General features: G+C 43.9%; 1 protein-coding gene across 3 annotated transcripts in view; it reads right to left on the minus strand.

Moving 5' to 3' along the window:
* Positions 1–21719, minus strand: part of MEIS3 (Meis homeobox 3) — a 45424-nt gene extending 23705 nt beyond the window's left edge. For 2 of the 3 annotated variants that reach the window (XM_066581972.1, XM_066581974.1), the window contains exons 1-6: positions 21365–21718; positions 17544–17746; positions 13345–13492; positions 10247–10297; positions 7050–7100; positions 2012–2161 (exon numbers count right to left, since the gene is read on the minus strand). In XM_066581972.1, the coding sequence (XP_066438069.1) occupies positions 2012–2161; positions 7050–7100; positions 10247–10297; positions 13345–13492; positions 17544–17746; positions 21365–21376 (615 nt within the window). In that variant the 5' untranslated portion in view covers positions 21377–21718. Of the gene's footprint in view, positions 1–2011; positions 2162–7049; positions 7101–10246; positions 10298–13344; positions 13493–17543; positions 17747–21364 lie in introns of all 3 variants that reach the window. The other variant, XM_066581975.1, reaches the window with a different exon arrangement.
* Between the last annotated feature and the right edge of the window lie 3646 nt (positions 21720–25365).

Below are 25365 nucleotides of genomic sequence, written 5' to 3' on the forward strand. Positions count from 1 at the left end.
CGGGGTTCAGCGCCATGCAACGGTGTACTTGACATTGATAAGATGGATCTCAGTGTTTAGGCGTGTCGGTCTCGATACATGGCAGACTCAGACAATCTTGGCTCTAAATTAATACACTATTCATCAGAACATCCAATACAAATAGGTCTCAGATGCCGCCGTGTCCCCTACATGGCTAGAACTAATATGGAATTAAAGTTACTCTCGTTCAAGTTGCTACAATGAAGCACTGACACTATAAAAAGGCAACTGCAAACCCTATGTATCGTATGGTAAGTACTCCGAATGGCCACTTTATTAGAGACCCCGACCCCTTCACCATTGGAGCTTCCCTGTATGGAAATTAGACCCCGGAGTGCAACATAAAATCATGTGACAAGTTTTCTGTGAATCAGTTTCACTGTGAATCCACATTAGATGGGAAAATCAAGCAATCTGAGAGTCTTCCAACAAGACCTGGTCATCGGTGCTAGACTAGCCGGGACCAGGATTTCATACACTGCCAACCTTGTAGGATTTTCTTGTGTAACAGTGCGGTGAGTATACCGAGAATGGTGTGATCGAGGAAAAACATCCAGTGAAAGGACATCCTATGGACGTAAACAACTCATTGACAAAAGGAGTCAGAGGAGGATGTCAAGAATCGTTCTGATGAAGAGGTGCTGCATAATCAAACAGATTGCAGCCAAATACAATGCTGGGGATCCAACTAATGTATCGTTCCTTAGCACATATGAGCTATAATAGCAGATAACCAGTTCCAGCACCATTGCTGTCTAAGACATACTAAATGACGAGACTCCAGTGGGCAAAAGAGGCAAAAATGGGATCAATGAGCAGTGGAGAAAGGTCTCCTGTACAGAAAATCCAGATTTTCATTACACCATGCTGCTGGTGGGTCAGAATTTGGTGCAAGCAGCATGAATCGATGAACCCTTCCTTCCAGCTGTTCGGAGCATGTCAGTACCTCCATCTAATTTGTGGCAACTGCAAGAAGCTTCCTGTCCCACAGAATGATTTCAACACCTAATGCAATCTATGCCAAGCCGAATTCCTGCAGGTCTGAAGGCCAACGGAGATCCAGCATCCCATTAGATGGGTGACTCTAATAAAGTGGCGACTCAGCATATAAGTCCCATTGTCAGTGGCCCCAAGAGGGTGTACAGGTCATTTGCAAATACCCATAACTGCCACCAGAGACTAATAGCTGGAGTTAAACAAATTGTAAATAAATCCCAGCATCACGGATTTAATGGTGCGATCTCCGTGACTCCCACCCCTCATCCGACGTATTCATTATAGGCTTGGACAGTCAAATGAGCAGCAAATATTAAAAACCATCTGCAGAAGAGGTCGTATATAAATGTGGGAACTGTGAGCGCCCACTAGAGGCGGGAGGTATAATGAGCCTATGGACATCGGCAGTGCAGGCTGTGGTGAGGAAGGGGTTAGGTGTTGGCGGCGCGCACGGGGTGACAAGCACACAATAGGCTGCTGCTTGGAATTTGGAATTAGTGCACTGAGTGCAAGGCCTCGCTCTCTAGCCTGCCTGCTCCGTAGCCTGAAGGAATATTAAAAATGCATCAGTCCAGCTATAGGCAAATGCATCGCCTGCATTAGTTTGTAAAGAAGGAGGCGAGAAAGCGTTGTTATCTAAGGGAGGGAGCGTAACGAACAATTAACAGTCCTGGGATGTGCCTCATTACAGATGCAGCGGAGGGCCCCTATGCTGGATCTATCACCCCGCCGTAATGTAGATGCGTCAGAGCGCAGAACAACAGATGCAGATATAGTGACAGAATAAAGTGATGGCTTATGGTAGGAATATCAATGAGCCTGCAATCACATGACTGTACAGTCAGTCCCTGATAGGTCCAAAGCAGGAGTGGATCCCATTAAAGAGCAGCAGGTAAGCAGGGGATTTCCTAGGACTCCCATGGTGGGATCTGGTTCCGCGTTTGACTTTGTGACCTTGTCCTGATGTGGTGACACATTCAGATAGAATTCTTACCTGATCTGATAAACTCGTACAGGATCCTGTGAAATCTTCCAAGTCTGATTTGGAGGAGCCGTCGCGGTCGTCTATCACCAGGTCGATGGGCATCTTGCCTTTCAAACAGGTGATATATCGATGGCAGAAATTGTCACACAGATCGTGAACCTAGAAGGAGGCAGAAAACGGTTGAGTGAAGTGATAATCGGCCACAAGAGCTCTCAGGATCTCATGACAAGGTTAAATAGTGGGATCTAATGCTTCATCTAATCAGCTAATCCCCCACTTAACAGACTTCTGCCGGATAACACGGCCAGCGGTTCACCACTCCAGGAACACTTCACAGTGTAGAGACCAACGGGGTCAGGAGGACATACAGAACAATCCGGTCTGTCCCAACACATCCCGACTCAAGGTGTTAAGAGTTGGACCATCCAGAAGGTGACGCTACCGGATAGACACTGAGGAGTGGAGCGGTCTATTGTAGTACATGGCAGATAGTCTGTTTAGTCCTTCATCTAACTGCTGAGCTGAAGCAACCCTAAATAACACGGGTAGACCTGTCACTTCAGGAACCTTACAAGCCATTGGTGTTGTTGGACTGCTGCTATGAATACACATCCAGCAAACTCCGACTTGTATCCCATGCCTTAGCCAAGTAACATCGTAAGTGCACTTAACAAATGAGCCATATGTTCTGCAATGGCCAAGTGAAGCTCCTTCTCCAGGGACAGACGCACAGACGGGATATGGTACTCAATAAAATAGTTAAGACATCTAGGGCAGAGCTGCTCAAGAAAGACTGCTGGTGAGACATCAGACGGTCTCAAAAGCTCTAGACTGACCACTAGAAGTACTTGCTCACCGTACATGGCCCTGTATGAAAAATCAGGTGGCTCATGCTCTGAAGAACTTTGTGTGATTGTTCCCAGCAAGAGAAACCAAGTGATCTTGTAGATATGATAGATTTAATGATGTTACAGCGAGCTTTCAGATCCTCTCAGGATTCTTCCTCTAGAAAGAAACCTGAGAGGTTGGAAAGCTCACTATAACATCATGCATTTTTGTTGGCCATTAAAAGGTCTCGTATCTACAAGATGACTTGGTTTCTCTTGCTGGGAATCACACTTTGCTCTACTGGCGACACCGGACCGAACCTTTTTCATTATGCCTGAAGAACTTTGCACTGTCCTTGTGTTACAATGATGCCATCCATGTGAGTGGTCATCATGTAGTCTATATTTCTCTGAAATGCCTGGCATCCCGCAGTTTTCACCAGCTGTTCAACGGGGCTACTAGATGTAGGGACCAGGCTACTGAGTTGTTTGCTTAGGGTCCGCATTCTCAAAGGGGTGGCCCTTGATGAAACCTCTTTAAAGATATTGATCCATTGAGACTAAACCAGCAATATCTGGGGAGATCACTAGATAATCACTAATTTGGGATTACACTTACACAGGTCGGCTACATATAATCCTTCACAGACAATGGCCGTTACTTACTGAGTGAGGAGTGCATATAGATGCGTCCTCCTCTCACCATGCAGGTAGCTGACTACCAAATGGAGGAGCCAATAACACCTGTGAGGCACGTGTATAGGGGGTCTGGAGACAACTATCGTGAGTGCCACCTAACAAGTATCGGCAGCTTCAGGCCTCTTTCACACGAGCGTCACAATCGCGCTAAAGTTAGCCGCACAATAAAATCATGAACATCGCTGCGAACAAGTCTCAAACTGAAGTAACATTTTTCCAGCCATTCACACGGCCGGGTGCGACGATTTGCCGAAAAAGTGCGCTTCGGATCAAAATTCCCTCGGTCGGCAGAAATCCTCCCAATGACTTAAATAGAGGCTCCTGTCAACCGGTTTTCCCGGCGTAGCACGCAGCTAAGCTCCCTCCTTTTTTTCCAGCTCCTGGAGCCTCTGGTGTTTTTCGATAGGTTGAGGCCTGTATTTTTCGGCAGCGGTACGCTTCATCCGCTCAGTCGCTCCTGCTCTGTATTTTTCGGCAGCGGTACGCTTCATCAGTTCGGTCGCTCCTGCGCTGTATTGTTCGGCAGCGGTACGCTTCATCCGCTCAGTTCGATCGCTCCTGCGCTCTATTTTTCGGCAGCGGTACGCTTCATCAGTTCGGTCGCTCCTGCGCTGTATTGTTCGGCAGCGGTACGCTTCATCCGCTCAGTTCGGTCGCTCCTGCGCTGTATTTTTCGGCAGCGGTACGCTTCATCCGCTCAGTTCAGTCGCTCCTGCGCTGTATTTTTCGGCAGTGGCACGCTTCATCAGTTCGGTCGCTCCTGCGCTGTATTTTTCGGCAGCGGTACGCTTCATCCGCTCAGTCGCTCCTGCGCTGTATTTTTCGGCAGCGGCACGCTTCATCAGTTCGGTCGCTCCTGCGCTGTATTTTTCGGCAGCGGTACGCTTCATCCGCTCAGTTCGGTCGCTCCTGCGCTGTATTTTTCGGCAGCGGTACGCTTCATCCGCTCAGTCGCTCCTGCGCTGTGTTTTTCGGCAGCGGCACGCTTCATCAGTTCGGTCGCTCCTGCGCTGTATTTTTCGGCAGCGGTACGCTTCATCCGCTCAGTCGCTCCTGCGCTCTATTTTTCGGCAGCGGTACGCTTCATCAGTTCGGTCGCTCCTGCGCTGTATTTTTCGGCAGCGGTACGCTTCATCAGTTCGGTCGCTCCTGCGCTGTATTTTTCGGCAGCGGTACGCTTCATCCGCTCAGTTCGGTCGCTCCTGCGCTGTATTTTTCGGCAGCGGTACGCTTCATCCGCTCAGTTCGGTCGCTCCTGCGCTGTATTTTTCGGCAGCGGTACGCTTCATCCGCTCAGTCGCTCCTGCGCTCTATTTTTCGGCAGCGGTACGCTTCATCCGCTCAGTTCGGTCGCTCCTGCGCTGTATTTTTCGGCAGCGGTACGCTTCATCAGTTCAGTTCGGTCGCTCCTGCGCTGTATTTTTTGGCAGCGGTACGCTTCATCCGCTCAGTTCGGTCGCTCCTGCGCTGTATTGTTCGGCAGCGGTACGCTTCATCCGCTCAGTCGCTCCTGCTCTGTATTTTTCGGCAGCGGTACGCTTCATCCGCTCAGTCGCTCCTGCGCTCTATTTTTCGGTCCGATTTTTTTGTACAGATGAAAATGGTTCATCTGAATGAATACGGTGGAGACCATCGGGGCGGACGGATGTGATTTTATGGTGCGGCCAACTTATCCGCAGAAATGGTTCGGATGAACAAGGCCTTAGGGGGGTCACACAAGCGGTTTGTGCGACGGTTTTTCGTGTAGTTTGTTTGAGCCAAAGTGAGGAGTGGATTCAAATGGAACTGGAAATATAAAGGAGGGACTAAAACTTCTTCCTGCCGCTCAACTGTTGGCTTTGGTTCAAAAAATAGCATCCAAACCGGTGTGGTTCCAGCCTAGCGAAGGCCAGGAGTGCCCATTGTCTGCATCCCAGCAGCTGCACGATCCCCGCCGATCCCCGCGCCTCGGCCCCATAGAATAAACAGCTTTCTGACTGCAAAAGACGGATTGGAATTTATTAAAGGGGCCGTTTGCTGCCAACAGGTAACCCGGCTGGAAGGTGAACCAACAAGGGGCTAACCCTTTCTTCTTTAAAGGCACAGCTCTTACCTCCCGCATCTCCAACCCCCAGGCCTGTTTCTTTAATCCTCCTTGATTCCCAGCAGGCCGGCAAAGGGAATCAAAGGGTTAATTACCACATTAACAAGAGGATTATCTGGTTACAAACCACCAGCGCCTCTTGTATCCTTTAATGAGCTCATTAGCTTATCAAACCAGAGGGGCAGTTCTGAAGTAGCGCCTTTCATCTCTGGCCCCCTCCCCTGCTTCTCAAAGTGGTATGTGCCAACTGAGCTCATCCAAAGGCTGATGGGATTCTCCATATGGGAGGCGGTGGGGGTGGAGGGTTTTTTTCCTGACTGTACAATTAACCTCTTGCTGCCTGCAGGCATGTGCCGCCTGCCCTGTGTGTCTCCTCGTCTTTACATGCACAGCTCATTACTGCACCTCGCATCCATCCGTGGAAAATAGACACAAAACTACATGCACTGTTTAGCAGTTGACCTAAATATCCAATGGACCTTAATGTGTTTATGTACAACCCTTGCAGTATACAGTGAGCTAGTCAAGATGTAGCAGGTGCTATACTAACACGCCGACCTACAGAGCTCGCAATCTAGTCTATAGGAACAAAGGAGGGGATTTACTGAGGCCGGCGTCTCAAGGCGGTCTCGGGACTCCTTCACGTATTTGTGTACGCAAAAGTTGCATGCGCCGTATGCAGAGAATAGAACCCATCGATTTTAATGAGGTCGTTCACATTTCCTTTTCTGTCCTGTTTGGTGCACATTTGCGCACTATGGGCCCTATAGAAGTCTACGGGGGTGGGGCGGCTGGGGGGTGCACAAATGCACAAGGGATACGTATGGGGATCATCTGCAGCTCATTAGGTTAAATAGCCTTTTAAATCAGGATGGGGGGGTCCTACGCCCCTATGAACACGCCCTGCATGTGCAAAAAACTACAGTAAAATGCGCCGATATGTGCGTAAAAGGGCCTCATTCGAGGCACAAATGTGTTGCACTGAGTCGTGCACAAAAATGCAGACATGCATGTAAAGGAGCCCTAAATATGATCCCCGACAACACACTATGCGCCAACTATGTGAACAGGTGCACGCCTATATATTAGGCACCCCCATAGTACACCAAATGCCCCCCAGTTACAGTAGATTTCTGGAATAATTTTAGGGTCTGTTTGCACCAAAATATTATGGTTTGAACGAGCGATGGCGCCCCCGCTCATTTGCTTGCTGTGAGATCAATGAGAGCCGTGCCTGCAGTTACAAGTGCCGGCCACTACACAGAGGTTGGCGCAGAGGCTTCAGTTCTGAACTCTGTGTATTTGTGGTGCTGACAGCATGCGCCCCTTCAGCTGATTGGTCAGGGTCCCGAGTGACGGACCCCAGCCGATCATTATAGCATTCTCTCTGGAAAACCCCTTCAAAGAACACAACCAATCTTTGCATCGTGTGACTTACCTTTTCTAGCTCTAACAGGTGAAATCTTAAGACCTGGATGGCTTGGATCATCTGTAAATACAAGTAAATGGAAATTACTATTGACGCTCCTTTCCCTTATATCCGTGTCTCCATCTGTGGCCGTCCAGCCTTGCAAGACTCCCACCTCCAGCATGCGATCATTGCCTGGAACAGCTGGAAGTTCGTGCGTTGAGATAAATCGGGAAACATGGGCGAGGAAAAAAGAAGAACGCATCACAAATGGGAATGAAGTCATGGAAAATCATGGGTTTCATAATTCTGCGTTTTCTCGCATCGCTCAACAATCGCCTGCTTCTCTCGCCACCATGAGGGCGGCTCAGTCTTAATATGTTCCAGATGTGTTCTTTTTCCAGCAGAATTACGCAGCGTTTCCCGCATCTGCTTACGTATTGTGTGCGCATTTTTTGCACCACCCATTGACTTCTATGGGGGCCTCTGGTGCGCAAATACGCAGGAAAATAGAGCGTTTTGGGTTTTTTGCACCACCGAAATGCGCAGAAAAAATGTGATTCAAGTTAATGAGCCCGTTGATATTCATGGGGTCTACTATTTGTGTATTGTGCGTCAATCTGATGCGTGCAAATACACCCGTGTGAGGGAGCCCTGAGGGTGCATGAACACGGAGAGGGGATGCTGCGGAGTATCGGCACGGAAGAATCGGCCGCGTTTACAGCACAAGCCATGTGGAGGAGCTTAAAGAAACCTCATCCGCATGATGTGGGAAAATCCACAGGAAACCCGCCAAAGAATTGTCATAAACCGCAAATTTTGAATCCCCAGTGACAATTTAGGGCTTCTTCAAGTGAGCGTGTTTATGCGAGAGAATCCCGCCCACGAAACTCGGAGAACGCAACCTATTGATTTCATGGCTTCTGTTTTTTGTGACCGTTAGAACAGCGAGTGCAAAATAATAGGACCTGCTCTATTTTGTGCGTATTTGCATATGAAGGAGAACCATAGGGGTCTATGAGGGGTGCGCCAACATGCACATCTGTACGTGCGGGTACGCATTAAATGCAGCACGCACCAGTGATCACCGCCATCGCGTTGGGGTGATTCCCCGCCTACGTGAATGAGCGGTGCCTATGCCAATACACACAGTATGCGCAGGCACGCACGCAGAATACACTCCGTACAGAGAAAATTGCGCATGAACAAGCGTATTGTGAAACGCGTCTGCAGATCAGAAGGTGAAATCCGTGTCAAAATCCAAAGGAATTGCTGAGGACTTGCAGATAATCAGCAGCACCTCTGCCATGTGTGAACACTGACCCCCCCACCGCTCTTACTTTCCTGGGGCTTTTCTATGTAACACATTTTTTTGCAGTTGTCATTTAGGGCTAAAACAGTAAAATGGGACAAAACAAAACCACTGATCTGAATACTGCGCCGAGAAAATACAGGGCCTGCCGCATCCTTCCTGCATGCAGTTAGGGCCTCCTTCACACGGGCGACAATGATGTCACCACGAGAAAACCGCAGTGATATCGTAGCCGTGCTCTGTGCGATATCGCTGTGTGTTTCTCGTGGCGATATCGCGATTTTGTGGCGCTACAAAGTTGTGCGTCTTTTTCTGGGATTTTCAGGGGGGTTTGAAATACAAGCCATAACCCCAACAATCCCTATCTGCATAAAAAAATACATGACCTACCAGGCGCTGTCCACTCCACCGCGGCTCCTGCCCCTGCTTGCAGTCTATAGCCAGTGCTTGCTGGTCAGGGGTTTCAAAAACGCTGACTCCAGGAATCACTGGCTCTGATTGGCTGAGCCCCGGCGCTCAAGAACCAATCGCTGCCATTCAATGAGATTTTATTTTCCACCAAACATCGCTCATGTGAAGGAACCCATTGGACAGCAGGGGCTTTACATAACATGTGATTTGTGGCGCTGTCGCCTGTGTGAACGCCGCCTGATACTACGGCTGGGAAAGATCTTCCAGAGGGTATTTCTCAAACTCCTGTTTAATTACAAGAAGTTTGAACGGCCCGAGAAAAAAAAAATACCCCGTTCCTGCGTAACTACGCTACGTAGCGGCGAGTCACTTTACACGTAATTTCCTGGTGTTTTTTGGCCACAACACGCAGCTAAATGTGCTGCTACGAAAATTCCCACCAAAACCCACAATGCGGATTCTGATGCGGAATTGCAGGCAGAATTCAGCTATTTCCATTTCCACATCACAATTGGCGCAGAGGCGCGCGGATTCTGGTTGTGACTCTTCTGCGCGTTGCGTTGCATTTTGCTACAGGAAAAATGCTCCAAAAACACCGTAACCGAAGCGCGCCGTGAACCCTCTGACTAATAAACGCCTAACGAACCTCTATACAACGCATCTTGTATGGAGGATATTATATACTCAGCTGTAGACTTTACAGTCGGCCCCAAAAAACCACAATATCATGAAAATGGGGCACTTTTTACAAAACCGCTGTGTGTCAAAGTGGCCTTAATTTACAGTCAGTGTTATCGTAAGACGTAGCAGCTATGTATCCCTGTTATCAACCGCTTCACACTAGGGAGAGTCAGACTGTAGCGTGCTTCAGGCCGGTGTCAGACGTGTGTACCGCAGCCCGTCCGTTATACGGATCCGGATTAAGGACAGGTCACAGATGACATCACAGCCGGATCTCATCAGTATGTGCTTTATTTTCTACTATACAAATATTGATCCATACCCCCCCCCCAAAAAAAAATACCAATATGGGGCGCAGAAACGCAAAAGGTAGGCTTTTAAAAAACGTTAAGAAAAATATGGCTGTGTGAATAAATACATGGATCAGAGCCCCAAGTGGCGCAGAGTGCGAAGCTCCCGCTCACAGCCTGAAGGTTGCAAGTTCAATCCCTGCTTAGTTCAAGCTTGAATCTGAGTGGCCTTCTGTCCTTCCGAGGTCGGTAAGCTTGGTGGGGGGTAATAAATGAGCTGAAGGCGCTGCGGAATAAGTTGGCGCTATACAAATAACAAGATGTACTATTTGATATATATTATCGTCCCCAAACACAGACCAAATAGGATTTGAAAATACGCGAGTCTGAAGCGGCCTCTTCGGAGTGACTTGCAGTAAGTTTGGGAACCTCTGGAATATCATTAGCAGCTCTGTACTGAGGGGTGAGGGCGCCTAATAATCCACATTGTCACAGATCAATGCGATGGGCAGTAGTTACTGCAGCCAACTCACCAGGTTGTCCAGCTCCGGGTTGGATGAGAAGAGAGGTTTTTCTGTTCGGACCTGCAGACATAAAGCACATGATCATCGGCCGTCACGCTCGCTCTCTTCTCCCCTCCAGCCCCTCCCCAGATAAACTTTGGGTTTTAATCTCCAATAATCTATTAAACTGTTGCTCTTCCTGCCCGGCGTTTCCCTGGAGAAGCCTCCGCTGCCGCCGCCTGACAGCATCCTCGCTTTTATATCCTAAACCTTTTCCCTTTCACCATCCATAAAACATCAACGCTCCGAGATCGAGATTTTATCCTGACGCTCCACTTCAAAAACAGCAACATTTGTAGCGCGCTCCGCGTGTCGCCGGCACTTTTTAAGTGTTTTCCATTGATTTATTTCTTTCTGCCGCATGATTTTTTATGGCGTAAAAAGAGAGTAGATTTCAGACATTAACCCTTAATATCCTCATTAGAAGAAAGCCTCGCACACGCCGGCTGCGTCCCTCCGGGCTCTAGTGACGGCCCTGCTCATTATTAGTCATTGTACTCACACCTTTAATTACAAGGCGCCGCACACATGGCAGCCGTCAGGACCGCTTCAGTCACGGGGTTGTTTATTGTATTCATTTACTTCTGCACTTTTATGGACCGTTTAGATTTTGGACGTCTGATTTTAGAGACCATAAAGGTGCGTTTACAAGGAACGATTATCATTCCAAAAATCCTTCAAACAAGAACCCGTTCAGTTTAAGCGCGAGCCAAGGACGACGTTCGAGAATCGGTCACTTCTCGTTTGTTGTTTAGTTTCAGCCGGCATAAAAAAACCAAGACCATGGTTGGCTCGATCCCATTTTTTGCTTTTAAACACTGATGGTTCAGCGACTCACATGTGAAACACTGAAAGAGAACTGCAGGATTCTCAACGATGATCTGCCTGCCTTAAAAGGCGTCCTGAGCACGAACGAGCTGGTGATGACGTCACGAGCTGATGATGATGTCACAAGCTGCTGCTGATGTCACGAGCTCGTTCGCTTGGTCAAGAGAGAATCCTGCAGTTCTTGTTGCGTGTAAAAGGACCATTATTCTCAAGTCATTTTCATCTAGTAGTTTATCAGTTGTATCTGTTTCTTTCACCTACGGCTGCTGTTGCACCACACACCATGTTCCTGGACTCCTGAATAGTTAATACATCTCCCATCTAGTTCATAACAATGCAGATTTCTTGTCCGGGACTCTGGTAAAGTTGGGTGACAGCGCCCGTTTTTAGGGCTATACACCATACTGGCTGTTACTCGGCTTTCCCACAGTGTGACTCAGGGTACATCCGTGTTATAGCCTCCATCCTAGATTTTCCATTCTGGGGTTCAATCTGCAACACCCAAAAAAAGGCGTCTAAGCGTAACCCGGGACGGGAGCATGGGCTGTGACTACTAAAGTAGAGATGAAAGCTACAAACTCCGGTGTCCGATTCAGCAGCTTTGGGTTTGTTTCTGTGTTGTTGGACAAGATGACGCAGTCAACCCAAAGCCTACAAAGGAGACAATGGCCTTCAGCTTTGGACCCCGGTTTAGTACTGAAAGCCTACAGTTGTCCCCGCTTTCCGTCTGGACGTCGTTTTCGGTTCCTGCATGTCTTTCTATCACTCTTCTCTCTGTATCGTCCACTTCTGGTTTTGGGCTCACAAAAAAGTGATGAAAAATACGCCCTAGGAGGAGCCCTGGGATGGTTTGCAACGGCGGAATATTTCTACAGGACCCAATAGACCTGAGGAGAATGATCGCACCGCAATCCACATGGCTGAGCGACAGACGGATGCAGAACTGAAAAAATGGCAGAATCTGCCAGCAATCCCACATCTGCCTTTAGTCATGCACTTTTGGTGTAACTTTCCGCAGCGGCAAATTCCGCAGCCTCCTCTAGACATCTTGATGGCCACGTGAAGCACCTCAGGCTCCCTTCACATGGGGCAGTTTGGTTGCAACCGCACCAAAAAGTGCATTGGTAAGATCTTGTGTGGTTTTGCCAGGGTTCTAGTAAAATGTGGCAAAAAACGCACGCAGTTTCAAAAATGCACTTTTTGGTGTGGTTTTAATTGCAACCGAACTGCTGCGTGTGACTGGAGCCCGAGGTGCATCCCACGTCACTGATTGGCTGCAGTGTTTGTTGCGCATTTAGGTGCAGATCTGCAGCAGATTTCACCCCATCAAATTGAACTCAGCTCCAAAATCTGCAGCAAATGAGCGACGTGTGAACGCACCCCTCGGATTTTGGTGCGTATTGTGGCAGTGGAATATGTCAGATGTTTGATGATGGCACTGCCGCTGGGTGGACTGAGCTGCAGTACCGGATACAGCCTATGGACCAAAGTGGTGCTGCTTCCATGAAAAAAGAAAAAACAAGACCCTAATCATCCAGTCTAACGCGAAAACCATTTGAGGCTTCACTGAAGGATTTTGCACTACAGGTCTCAGCATGCTTTGAAGTGTAACCTGCCATAATTCTTGCAGTGTTGGGACCACAGATCCGCTACTTTCTGATAGACACGGTCAACCTTATTATTCCTGTATGGGAAATGCAGCGATTCTGGTGCTACGCTGCACAACATTCTGGGACCTACAGCTCTTTATGGGACGGCTCCAGGTGACCGAGGGTCTTACATTCCAACAGCATTACAATATAAACTGTTACTGCACAACATAAAATAACAAACTTACTGGGAGATTAATGAGTGTCGAATAAAAGACAAACTGGCCTCTAGCAGCCAATCACAGGGCAGCTTTTATTTCCTACAGTAACCTTGAAAAATGAAAGCTGCTCTGTGATTGGTTGCTAGAGGCAAAAGAGACAGTCTTTCTTTTACGCAGTTTTTATGACTCTTTCTTCGTACATTTAAAGGAGCCCCTGAAAGCCGCCTTAAATGTGGGAACGCCGTGACAATGAGGATCCATTGATCAGCCGGCCACCTGGTCTTTGTACGCTGTCAATGTTCTGGGCTTCTAAGGGAGCCGTTCTGTTTTGTGTTAATTAAATCCACCTTCTTTGCCGATGGAGCCCCTGATAAAAGCCGCCACATCTAAGAAAGCATCCCGGCGGCTCCACTCTGCAAATCACACTGACCTGTTTGGCAAATACAGCAATGTCTTCGTTGAATGAATCGGAGGAGCACACGTCCCCCCCGGGGAAGGAGCCGGAATTATCCCGTGGCGAACAAGTAGCCAGCTCACACTTCTCAAACACCAGCGCCAGCAGGGGAAACAAGGGGTGTCTGTGAGGGGGAGATGGTACAGTTACACGTCAGGCCGTCACGTGGGGTACAGTCAAACTGCACAATGTACAGTATGCAGCCGCCGTCTCAAGAGCTTGCAATCTGTTTGAAATGAAGATCCCGCCCCTGACATGGAAGCCGGTGTCAGATCCAATCAGGATGACACAAGTCATGTACACAGTGATTATAGAAGCCGCTCGCTTGTACTCCCGTTAATGTATCCGTACAGGCGGGACTGTTTTGTTGATAGGCGGCTGCTCGTGTTACACAAACACAGATCCATTTGTTTGTATATACGCTCCATATCACGCCGGCTAATGAAGACGTATGTATTTTTAGCCGCGGACACGTGTGTCTGTATATTTATAGACGGCTCTGCTGGTATTGTGTTACACCGACCCTTTTACTACTTAAACAAGAAACATTTCTGTCTCCAAATCGTGACTTTTTAAAAATAAATAGTAATTCAGATGCAAACGCAGAGTGCAAGCTCTTGGGACCAGAATCCATGCAGCAATCATCAGGCTCCTGATACCATAGATATACTGTGTATCAACATGACAGAAATAAGGGACTCAATGACTACACCTGCTGTCACAGGAGCGTGGCATTATACGTGCCGCCCCTCTGCGTGCCCAGCGGGGTAATCATATAGATTAGAGGAACGTTGTAGAAGGTGGAAAATCACAAATAGAGAGCCGACTCCGTACATTATATGGCTATATCAGGTGCGGCCATCCTAAAGCTGCTCTACTATAATATCATATATTTTAGCCCCAAGTGTCCTCCAATATAATCAGCAGCCGAAATGAGTGTTTTAAAGCCTTCAATAATATAATAATACATTATTATATATATCATCCACCACACGTGTAATCATACCTGTCCTCATATACAGAGAAGGAAAGTATGTGGAGTGATAGATAGATAGATAGATAGATAGATAGATAGATAGATAGATAGATAGATAGGAGATGGATAGATAGATGGATAGATAGATAGATAGATAGATAGATAGATAGATAGATAGATAGGAGATAGATAGGTAGGAGATAGATAGATAGATAGATAGATAGATAGATAGATAGGAGATAGATAGATAGATAGATAGATAGATAGATATGAGATAGATAGATAGGAGATAGATAGATAGATAGATAGATAGATATGAGATAGATAGATAGATAGATAGATAGGAGATAGGAGATAGATAGATAGATAGATAGATAGATAGATAGATAGATAGATAGATATGAGATAGATAGATAGATATGAGATAGATAGGAGATCGATAGATAGGAGAGAGAGAGAGATAGATAGATAGATAGATAGATAGATGTGAGATAGATAGGAGATAGATAGATAGGAGAGAGAGAGAGATAGGAGAGAGAGAGATAGATAGATAGATAGATAGATAGATAGATAGATAGATAGATAGGAGATAGATAGATAGATAGATAGATAGATAGATAGATAGATAGGAGATAGATAGATAGATAGATAGATAGATAGATAGATAGGAGATAGATAGATAGGAGATAGATAGATAGATAGGAGATAGATAGATAGATAGATAGATAGATAGGAGATAGATAGATGTGAGATAGATAGGAGATAGATAGATAGGAGATAGATAGATATAGGATAGAGAGATAGATAGGAGAGAGAGAGATAGATAGATAGATAGATAGATAGATAGATAGGAGATAGATAGGAGATAGATAGATAGGAGATAGATAGATAGATAGATAGATAGATAGATAGATAGATAGATAGATAGATAGATAGATAGGAGATAGATAGATAGATAGATATGAGATAGATAGATAGATAGATAGATAGGAGATAGATAGATAGATAGATATATAGATAGATAGGAGATAAATAAATAGATAGATAGATAGGAGATAGATAGATAGATATGAGATATAAAATAGAAAAAAGTCCTCAGCGCTCACACCATAGGAAATGTAAAATATGCATATGGAAATTTAGTTATGTAACTTACTTCATGGAGGTGCTCCTGGCGTAGGCGCCTCCTAATCCAAGATGGCGTATCAAGGGGTGACACAAACCAGCAGTGATGAAAGGTTCCACGGTTTAACGTACAGGATAAAATACAATACACATTAAACCGTGGAACCTTTCATCACTGCTGGTTTGTGTCACCCCTTGATACGCCATCTTGGATTAGGAGGCGCCTACGCCAGGGGCGCCTCCATGAAGTAAGTTACATAACTAAATTTCCATATGCATATTTCCTATTTCCTATGGTGTGAGCGCTGAGGACTTTTCTATTTTATATCCATTTCTCCTCCCTCATCATATGATCGGAGTTTCCTCTAGCCGCTCTCTCATATTTATATGAGATTGTCTTCAGCACCTACGAACTTCCGTCTTTCTTTAGAATTTGGGACCATCTACCAACTACACTTCCCAGCATCCTTCGAGCGAGTGCTTTTCCTCTATCTTTCTACAGATAGATAGATATGGGAAAGATAGATAAATAGATAGATAGATAGATAGGAGATAGATAGATAGATAGATAGATAGATAGGAGATAGATAGATAGATAGATAGGAGATAGATAGATATGAGATAGATAGATAGATAGATAGATAGATAGGAGATAGATAGATAGATAGATGGATATGAGATAGATAGATAGATAGATAGATAGATAGGAGATAGATAGATAGATAGATAGATAGGAGAGAGATAGATAGATAGATAGGAGATAGATAGGAGATAGATAGATAGATATGAGATAGATAGATAGATAGATAGATAGATAGATAGATAGATAGATAGGAGATAGATAGATAGATAGATATGAGATAGATAGGAGATAGATAGATAGATAGATAGATAGATATGAGATAGATAGGAGATAGATAGATAGATAGATAGGAGATAGATAGATAGATAGGAGATAGATAGATATGAGATAGATAGGAGATAGATAGATAGATAGATAGATAGGAGATAGATAGATAGATAGGAGATAGATAGATAGATAGGAGATAGATAGATAGATAGATAGATAGGAGATAGATAGATAGATAGGAGATAGATAGATAGATAGGAGATAGATAGATAGATAGATAGATAGGAGATAGATAGATAGATAGATAGGAGATAGATAGATAGATAGGAGATAGATAGATAGATAGGAGATAGATAGATAGATAGATAGGAGATAGATAGATAGATAGATAGATAGATATGAGATAGATAGGAGATAGATAGATAGGAGATAGATAGATAGATAGATAGATAGATAGGAGATAGATAGGAGATAGATAGATAGATAGATAGGAGATAGATAGATAGATAGATAGATAGATAGATAGATAGATAGATAGATAGATAGATAGATAGATAGATAGATAGATAGATAGGAGATAGATAGGAGATAGATAGATAGATTTGTGATAAATAGATCGATCTGCTAACTAAAAATGTAAATATGTAGCAGAATTTACAATAAATTAGCATAATATATTCTGCTGCAGATCCCACCCTAAGCGAATAAAGTCATATAAAATTGCGCTCTCTATGGAAATAGTCCTATATTTCTAAACATCAGATTAACAGATATAGAACATAAAACAATGTGAACTGGGAACCAACAGCTAATCGCACACAATACATCGGAAGATACATCTAATGTTACAAATGACATCTAAACACATACATCACTCTAAATGTACAATATTGTAGAAGCACCACAAGACGGAACATACAAGATGCTTCACGAAGGCCATCCGTGCCTACCGTCACTGTAGCATAGGCCCTAACAATGCCCGCAGACCACAGAGCTAGCGATCAGGCAATATAAACAAGTCTGTATTTTAAGTGACGTTGTCCATGATATTAATATTGGGTATGAGTGTATAAAATGTTAGTTGGTACAACACATAAGCAGAACTCCACAGACATATCATCTAAGCAGCTCTGATCCTGTAAGATTTGCAAATGTTATATTACGCCAAGGGGTCAGCATAATGTGCAGCCAGCAGTTAGCTCATGAGGCGCCAGCCTCTCTTACCCATAAATCTCATCCTTCTCCCTCTTCAGGCTGTCGTTACTGCCCATTCCAGGGGGCATGGGGACCCGATGAGGTGTCCCAGCAGTTCCATAGGGCGAGCTCTGGCTTAGGGGGTGATGCTGCATGGGTCTTCCTGTGTGTGCATCCCCAAATCCTGCCAGAGAGAGCCCATCTAAGCCCGGGTAATGCACCATCTCATCGTACTGCAAGCACAGAACAGGAGAGGTTACTTATCTCAGGGGTAAATACCCAACAATATACAGCACTTTAATGACCACAGTCCACTAAACAGTTCTCTAAAATGTATAATGCACAACCTTGCCACGTACTTTACCTCTATACACATATATACATGCAGCAGCGCTGAACTCGTTATTTTAGTGTTTCTTTAATAACTCTTTTAATTAAGATAGTTGAGTAGTCTCATTGAAAGCCACAGAAACACACGACAAACTCAGCTCTGCTACATCTGTAAATAGAATATGATCACATATTTACCTTCACAGTATATCGCATACATCATATAGAGTATATTTCATATATATTGCCTTTAACACCCCGTGTTCTTATATATTATATATATTGTTGTCCCTGAAAATTTCAGCCACAGTTGGTAAATTAAGCAAATTGCTGTACAGATTAAAAAACAATTAAAGCAACAATTTTATGAAAATTCAGTAAATCTAAATTTAAAAAAATCCCCCTAAACTTTTGCTGTCGCAAAAGTACAAAAACGTAAAGCCTCCCAAACCGATGTGTTTTTTATTACACCAGAAACCTGTTTTGCAATATAATGCAATTTTTTGTATTTTTCATTTAAAAAACCCTACATTAATCATTCCACGGGCACGGCTCACTACTGAAACACTGCAACAGGGCAGAAACTAGAAAATGGCATTCTACATTACAATCTCAGTTTCGATATTAATTTTCTTCTTTGGGGCGATGGAAAAGGCTACTTTTTGTGTTACTCTTTAGGGACTTTTCACACAGACTTGTAGAATACACTCGCCTGCCGAATATTCAGCCCCAAAATACGGACTGCTAATGTGCAGAATTTGGTGCAGAGTTGAAAATAGCAAAATCTCGCTGGCAATTCCACATTAAAATCCGCATTTAGCAGTGCGGACTTTGGTGCAAAATTCAGAGCTGGCATATTCTGTTGTGGAATATTCTGTACCATGTGAAAGGTCCATAAATAAATTAGGGCTGAGCCTCACATTGACTTGTTCCATCTAAAAATGATACTTTTTGTCAGTTCTTAATTTTTGCTTTATTTTTTTTAAAGCAGTTTAATACTTTTACAAGTATGTAAGTTTTTATTGATATTTTTGATTTAGTCTTACTGCATGACAGCAATTTATGCAAAGCCTTCAAGTGAATCAAACAGAGTATATTGTAGGGCTCTTAGCACACATATATTGTATTATTATTTTGTATTTAGTAGACTCCTTCCCACACTCCTCACACTCATCGCTCTCCACTCCCAGGCAGCAATCAGTCAACTGTAAAGAAACTTTTGTAAAATGCAAATCTCGGGCCAGCAGCTCCCTCTCTCTCCTTACATTTTCCTGCCTTGGCCCTGGAGATTTAAAGAAGTTTCGAGCAGTGTGTGAATTTCTTCTGGGCAATGCTACAAGGTAAAACCCAGTAAAACAAAGAACTGAGAATATACAGTTCACAACTAAATTATATATATACAAGTATTTTTTATATTTACAAATACTTTGTATACGCACACAGTTTAATGTATTACATTGTTTGCTTCTTTGTTATTTACACATGTACAGACTTTAGTTTTTCACAGCTACCTCTAATCCACATCAAAATACTACGGAGCAATCAGTTACAAATGATTCTATGATCAGTGCACTTTCTATATATGGATATTCCTGTAAATGATATATATATACATATATATATATACATACGCGTATATATGCATATATATATTTGTAGAGCGACTATGATGAAGCTAAAGGGGTGCTGAGGCAGTAAACACATCCATCTCTCTCTAAGTTCACACATTTAATGAGGATGACATTCCAATGTTAATTTGTGCAGAACTAATTAGTGCAATTGTGTGATTTGCAAAGAGATCAGTGTGAAACTATATTTCTATACTGTGTTATAAAAGAAGCACATCATATAATATACAGTCAGTATACAAAGCTACAGAAGCTACACGACTGTGTTGCATGTAATACACATATTATGCTAAAACACACATTATACAGTCAACATATAAGGCTGCAGGACTGTGATGTGTAGATAGATAGATAGATGTGAGATAGAGAGATAGATATGGGATAGATAGATAGATGGTTAGATAGATAGATAAAATACAGTAGTCAGCCTATAAGGCAGCAAGACTGATATATGCATATATATATATATATGTGTGTGTGTGTGTGTGTATGTGTAGATAAATAATATACACAAACATATAATACACAGTCAGTCTAAAGGCTGTGGGACTGTATAATATCTATCTATTTATATATATATATATATATATATATATATATATATATATATATATATATATATATATATATATATATATATATATATATATATATATATATATATATATAATGTATGTGTGTATATATAAATAATATCCTTCGCACATAGTATACAGTCAGTATATAAGGCTACAGGACTGTTCTCAGGCAGTAGATAAAATCTCTCCTGTGGCTTACAGACAAGAAAACTTTGTTGCTTAGAGAAGAAAGTTTTAAACAAGTGAAGAAGTGATCCTGGAGGTGCAGGGAGCTGCTGATATACAAAGCTCTGCTGAGGACTATGTGCATCATGTACAGGCAATGTGATATATGTATATACATGGAAAATACAAAGCCTGACTGCTCGAAAGTGTATCAGAATTGGAATAGGATACACAGACTATAAAAGTGATATGATAATACTGGGGTGCATACACAGTGTACCCAGGGGAAGCAGAGCAACCACACAAACATTGGAACTAATATTATGAAGTACAAAGATACAATGTTGTGTAAACCACTCCCTGTGCTGTATATTATATGATACAACATGTTCAGTATGTTATATCTTGTGTCTGGTATATTACATGCGTATAGTATATTATCTAATGTGTGTGGTACTATTGTGTACAAGGTATTATAGTACATATTTGTGGAGTATATTATATAAAGTCAGTATATTATATGTGTATAATTTATTAAATAATGTGCATAATAGATAGTTATTGTGTATGCAGTATATTATAGTATATAGCTGTGTAGTATATTATATATACACACTATATATTATATAAAATCAGTATATTATACATGCACAGCATATTTATATATAGTAACAAATTATATATATACATGTGTGTATGCAGCACTTTATAGTATTATATTGGTCTAGTATACGGTCAGTATAGTATATTTAGGTCTAGAATATATATATATATATATATATATACGAATCTATTCTAGTTGGATATTCTAGTGATACATCAAGTATCCAGTGTCTTAGGTTCCATATCCCTCTGGTAGATTATGCTGTCCAGCACATTATAGAGTATATTGGTCTTGTCAATGTGTCCAGTATATTATATAGGTGTCTAGTATTTTTTTGCTATTAGCCATGACTTTGACATACTGGGATGTATACAGGAGTGTAGTGTGTTTTCCTATGAAGTGTCATGTGAGTGCCCCCCACCCTGGCTAAATCCCTGCCCACCCTGCAGTGCCCGCGGCTGCTCTCTACCTATGTAGCCGGCCTAAGGTGCACGGTAGCCGGCTGCAGCTGCCTGCCCACCATGGTAGAAGAAGGAGGGCACCTACCCTTTGTGCCATTCCGCCTGTGCTTGTCCTTGTGGCTGGAGACAATGGGAGGTGAGGGCGCTAGCAGCAGCAGCTCCTGGCTGGAGGGGAGCACAGGGCTGGGGGACAAGGTGCTGGGGGCTGGAGGGCTGGAGGCTGGAGCATGGAGGGTCGCAGCGGAGAGGAGCTGCTCTCACAGCCGCCTGTCCATCAATGTGTCACGGAGCAGATGAGTGATGAGTCCCCCTGTGCCCGCTGGACGAGGCTCCTTCTCCGCTCACACAGCAGACATGCCGGCTTCCTGCAGGAGATGATGCTGGGCAGCGGCAGCGCTGGCTGTGATGTGTGCTGTGCTGTGTACAGGGGGTGATGATGATGATGATGATGATGATGCTCCTCTCTCCCTCCCTCCTTCTTCTCTCTCTCCAAGCCCTGAGCAATGAGCAAACCCGGAAATAGAAGAGCCTTTAACTCCTGCACTGCCTGCCCTGACCAGTGCTCTGCCCCTACCCTGCATGATGCCATCCCAGAGCAGGGCACACACAAGTCACTGACCCCCTGCGCTGCCAGCTGCAGGGGCTGTACTGACAGCAATGTACTCTATGGACAGTATAGACACTATCCTGCAATACTGGAAGCACACTATATACACTATACTGGATGGACCATATATACTGTGTACATTACTTATTATATCTGCCATGGTGAATACTATGTATAGACACTGTATACAGAACTGCATATACACTACAGCTCTGTACTATATTGTACACTATATACTATATATGAGTAAGATATGCACTATATACTTTATGTACTATACAGAAATATATACACTATATATAATATTTACATGCTATATACACATACAATATATACTGCATATTCACTGAATACTATAAATACACACACTAAATATATTTACTAATATATATTTAAACACCATATACACTATATTTACATATTGCATGCAGTGTATGTATATTATATACCGTATATACACTATGCATTATTTATAAATACTATTTATACTATATGTGCACCATATACATTATGTACTATACGGAGATAGATCCACCATATACAATATTTGCATGCTACATAAACATAATATATTGTATATTCACTAAATACCATATACACATGATATATATATATACACACGCACACACAATTCTTTATACAATATTTGTACCTTATACACTGTATATACTATTTACATTCTGTACTGTATATGGTACAGTATGTACTATATATAAATATTATATGCACCACAGATAATATTTACATTAAATCCTATATACACACAATATATGCTACATATGTATATATAGTATATACACTTAATGCTTTATTCTGTATATACACTGGATACTATATACAATATGCATACTATGTATAATATATGATATATAAATATTGCACACAATAGATGATATATAGACTATAAACTATGTTTAAATCGATTTATGTTACACCATACTATATATACACCATGGCAAATACTCTACTGAAGCATGTATTAGTTCTGCCTGCTTCTGGGAAAGCTGTGTGACAACCAGTCTGGTCACTATCACAGCTCTTACAAAGGTTGTCACTCGGCTTTCTAAAATACTTACTGGAAATCTGTTCCCCATAGAGCTGGGGGGACGCCTGCCATGAGCGTGTATATAGGTAGCCCGCTGTACACAGTGAGCAGGGGTTTTGCAGGTGGACGGCCGGGGTGTATAAGGGTGACATCTGTGGACTCAGCACCCCAGGACCTATGGGACATAACTTTTTGGGGTTCATAGGAGCTGGTAGCGTCCCTTTAAAATGGGTCCCCCTTCTGGTGCTGGTTATCACCGCCCCCCGAGTGTACGTGGTTATAGGGTTCAGTAGAAGCACAGAGGGTCCTGGTCTTGGGACCGTATTGCATACATCTTAAGGGTACGTATACACAGAATTGGCAGATTCCACGTCAAAAACTGCGGCACATTCCACGCCATTCGTGCAGATTTTGTGGATACGCAGCGGATATCACTCCTTCAACCGAAAGGGACAAATCTGCTGTGGGTCCATCAATTTGTACCCTGGAGCAGTTCTAGGCTGCCGCCACACTGCGCTTCTATGTGCGCCCTCTCCTCCTCCTGCTGGGGTTACAGAAAGGAACGCCAATCCTCCAGTTCCGTCCAGAGTTCCATCTCAGGGCCCCTTTTGGCGAGTCAGACGGAACCCCCAATGAAATAGCAGGTCTGTGAAGCAAGCCTTCGGGTTCCTTCAGACGAACGTACGGGCAATTGTGCACACGTAAGCGCAACGCCATGGCGTCGTGGATGAGGCTCTTTTGTGCGCGTGTTCGTGCATTTTACCGGACTTTTTGCGCATGCAGGCCATGTTCACATGGGCGCAGGACACATCCGTGATTTACACGGCTAATGCCGTTCAGATGTGCTCTGTTTTCATGGAATATCGCAGCGAGCATTGCGCACCTACCGTAGACTTCTATGGGGATCCTTGTTGTGCAAATGTAAACAAAAATAGAGCCTGTCCTCAAAATAAAGGTGCAAGAAAGGAAAACAAGGACGCATCCGTTAACATCAATGGGTTCTATTCTCTGTGTATTGCGTGCGCAAATATGTCCGTCTGAAGGAGCCATGTATTAGTGGCTGCGTCTCCTTTAGACCGTGGGCCTCGTTTATCCCAACTGTTGCCCATAGCAACCAATCCCAGTGCAGCTTTCTTTTTTCCACAGCGGATTAGGAAGTGAAAAGCTGAGCTCTGATTGGCTGCAGCCCAGAGCAGAAATATAAATGGTTCCTCTAAATCATTTCTCATTTTCGGATTCCATCCTAATTTGGTAAAACTGGATATACAAACAGTAATATGTATAATGAACCCCAAATGTGCTGCGTAATACTAGTGCTTCACACCCTCCATGCTGGCAGCAGTGTGATCACTGGGGGTTAATACGGGGAGATGAGATAACTGGGTTATCACAGGCACACACTAAAGGCTTCGTACATAGGTAACCCACAGCGGGGTGTGAAGTGTCCCAGCCACATGTAAAGGCCTGTGAGAGGCCATTCCTCCTACTTCACCTCGTCCTCCATACTGTACCGGCTAAATATCCGTTACATGGGACGATGGGAAACGAATATACTCCTTATTTACAGACACAAAAATGGAACTGTTGCCCATAGCAACCAATTACAGCACCGCTTTATGACCCAATCTACACAGGACAGCTGAATCCTCATTGGTTGCTATGAGAAACCGCACCAATCCTGGTCTCCATCGAGGCCCAGGCTGTTCCCACACAGGTACGTTACGTACGCGTGAAGGTCCTGCCGTAGTAAAGCCGCCATTCTACCCAACCAAGCGTAGTTCAGCATAGAGCAGTTTTATGAACGTTCATTGTGAAGATTGCATGAAAAACATGAAGGCCGACAGTCATTTACCGTAATTTCTGTAGTCCCTGAAAGCAGATCTAATGGTCCTGGCACACGGAGGGTTAATCCTTGGAACGAGGAAAAGAGGAGGCGCCATTCGCGTTCAGATGACCTTTTACACTCGCAAATGTTTACATCTCATCACTTCACTTGTTCGGGTGATCATTGGTCTGTAAGGAGAGGAATCACCCCTCCCCCCCCGAGTCTGCGAACGGCGGAACAATCGCTGTTTACACGAAACGTCCGGCAAACAACCAACAAGGATTTTTATGGCTGCGTAAAAAAATGGCAAAACGGTAACTGAGCAAATTAGCGTCCGCCGTTCAGTCGCTGGCGCTGTTTACGCTGAACGGTTCGCGCTCAGTTCAATGATTCAACAATTGACTGAACAAGAATCGTCCCATGGGCTCTAACAAACTCTGCATGGACTCACTGGATGCAAACTTAGGGCTCAGTCAGACGGGCGTTTTTTCGCGCGTTTCGCGCATATATAGAACCAATAGTTCGCTATGATATCGGTCACATGTCCGCTTTTGCGAAAAATTATAGGACACGACGATTCGCAAATCGCGCCTATCTGCGTTCGCCGTT

This window comes from Eleutherodactylus coqui, chromosome 10 (assembly GCF_035609145.1).
Source record: "Eleutherodactylus coqui strain aEleCoq1 chromosome 10, aEleCoq1.hap1, whole genome shotgun sequence".
Lineage (NCBI taxonomy): Eukaryota > Metazoa > Chordata > Amphibia > Anura > Eleutherodactylidae > Eleutherodactylus > Eleutherodactylus coqui.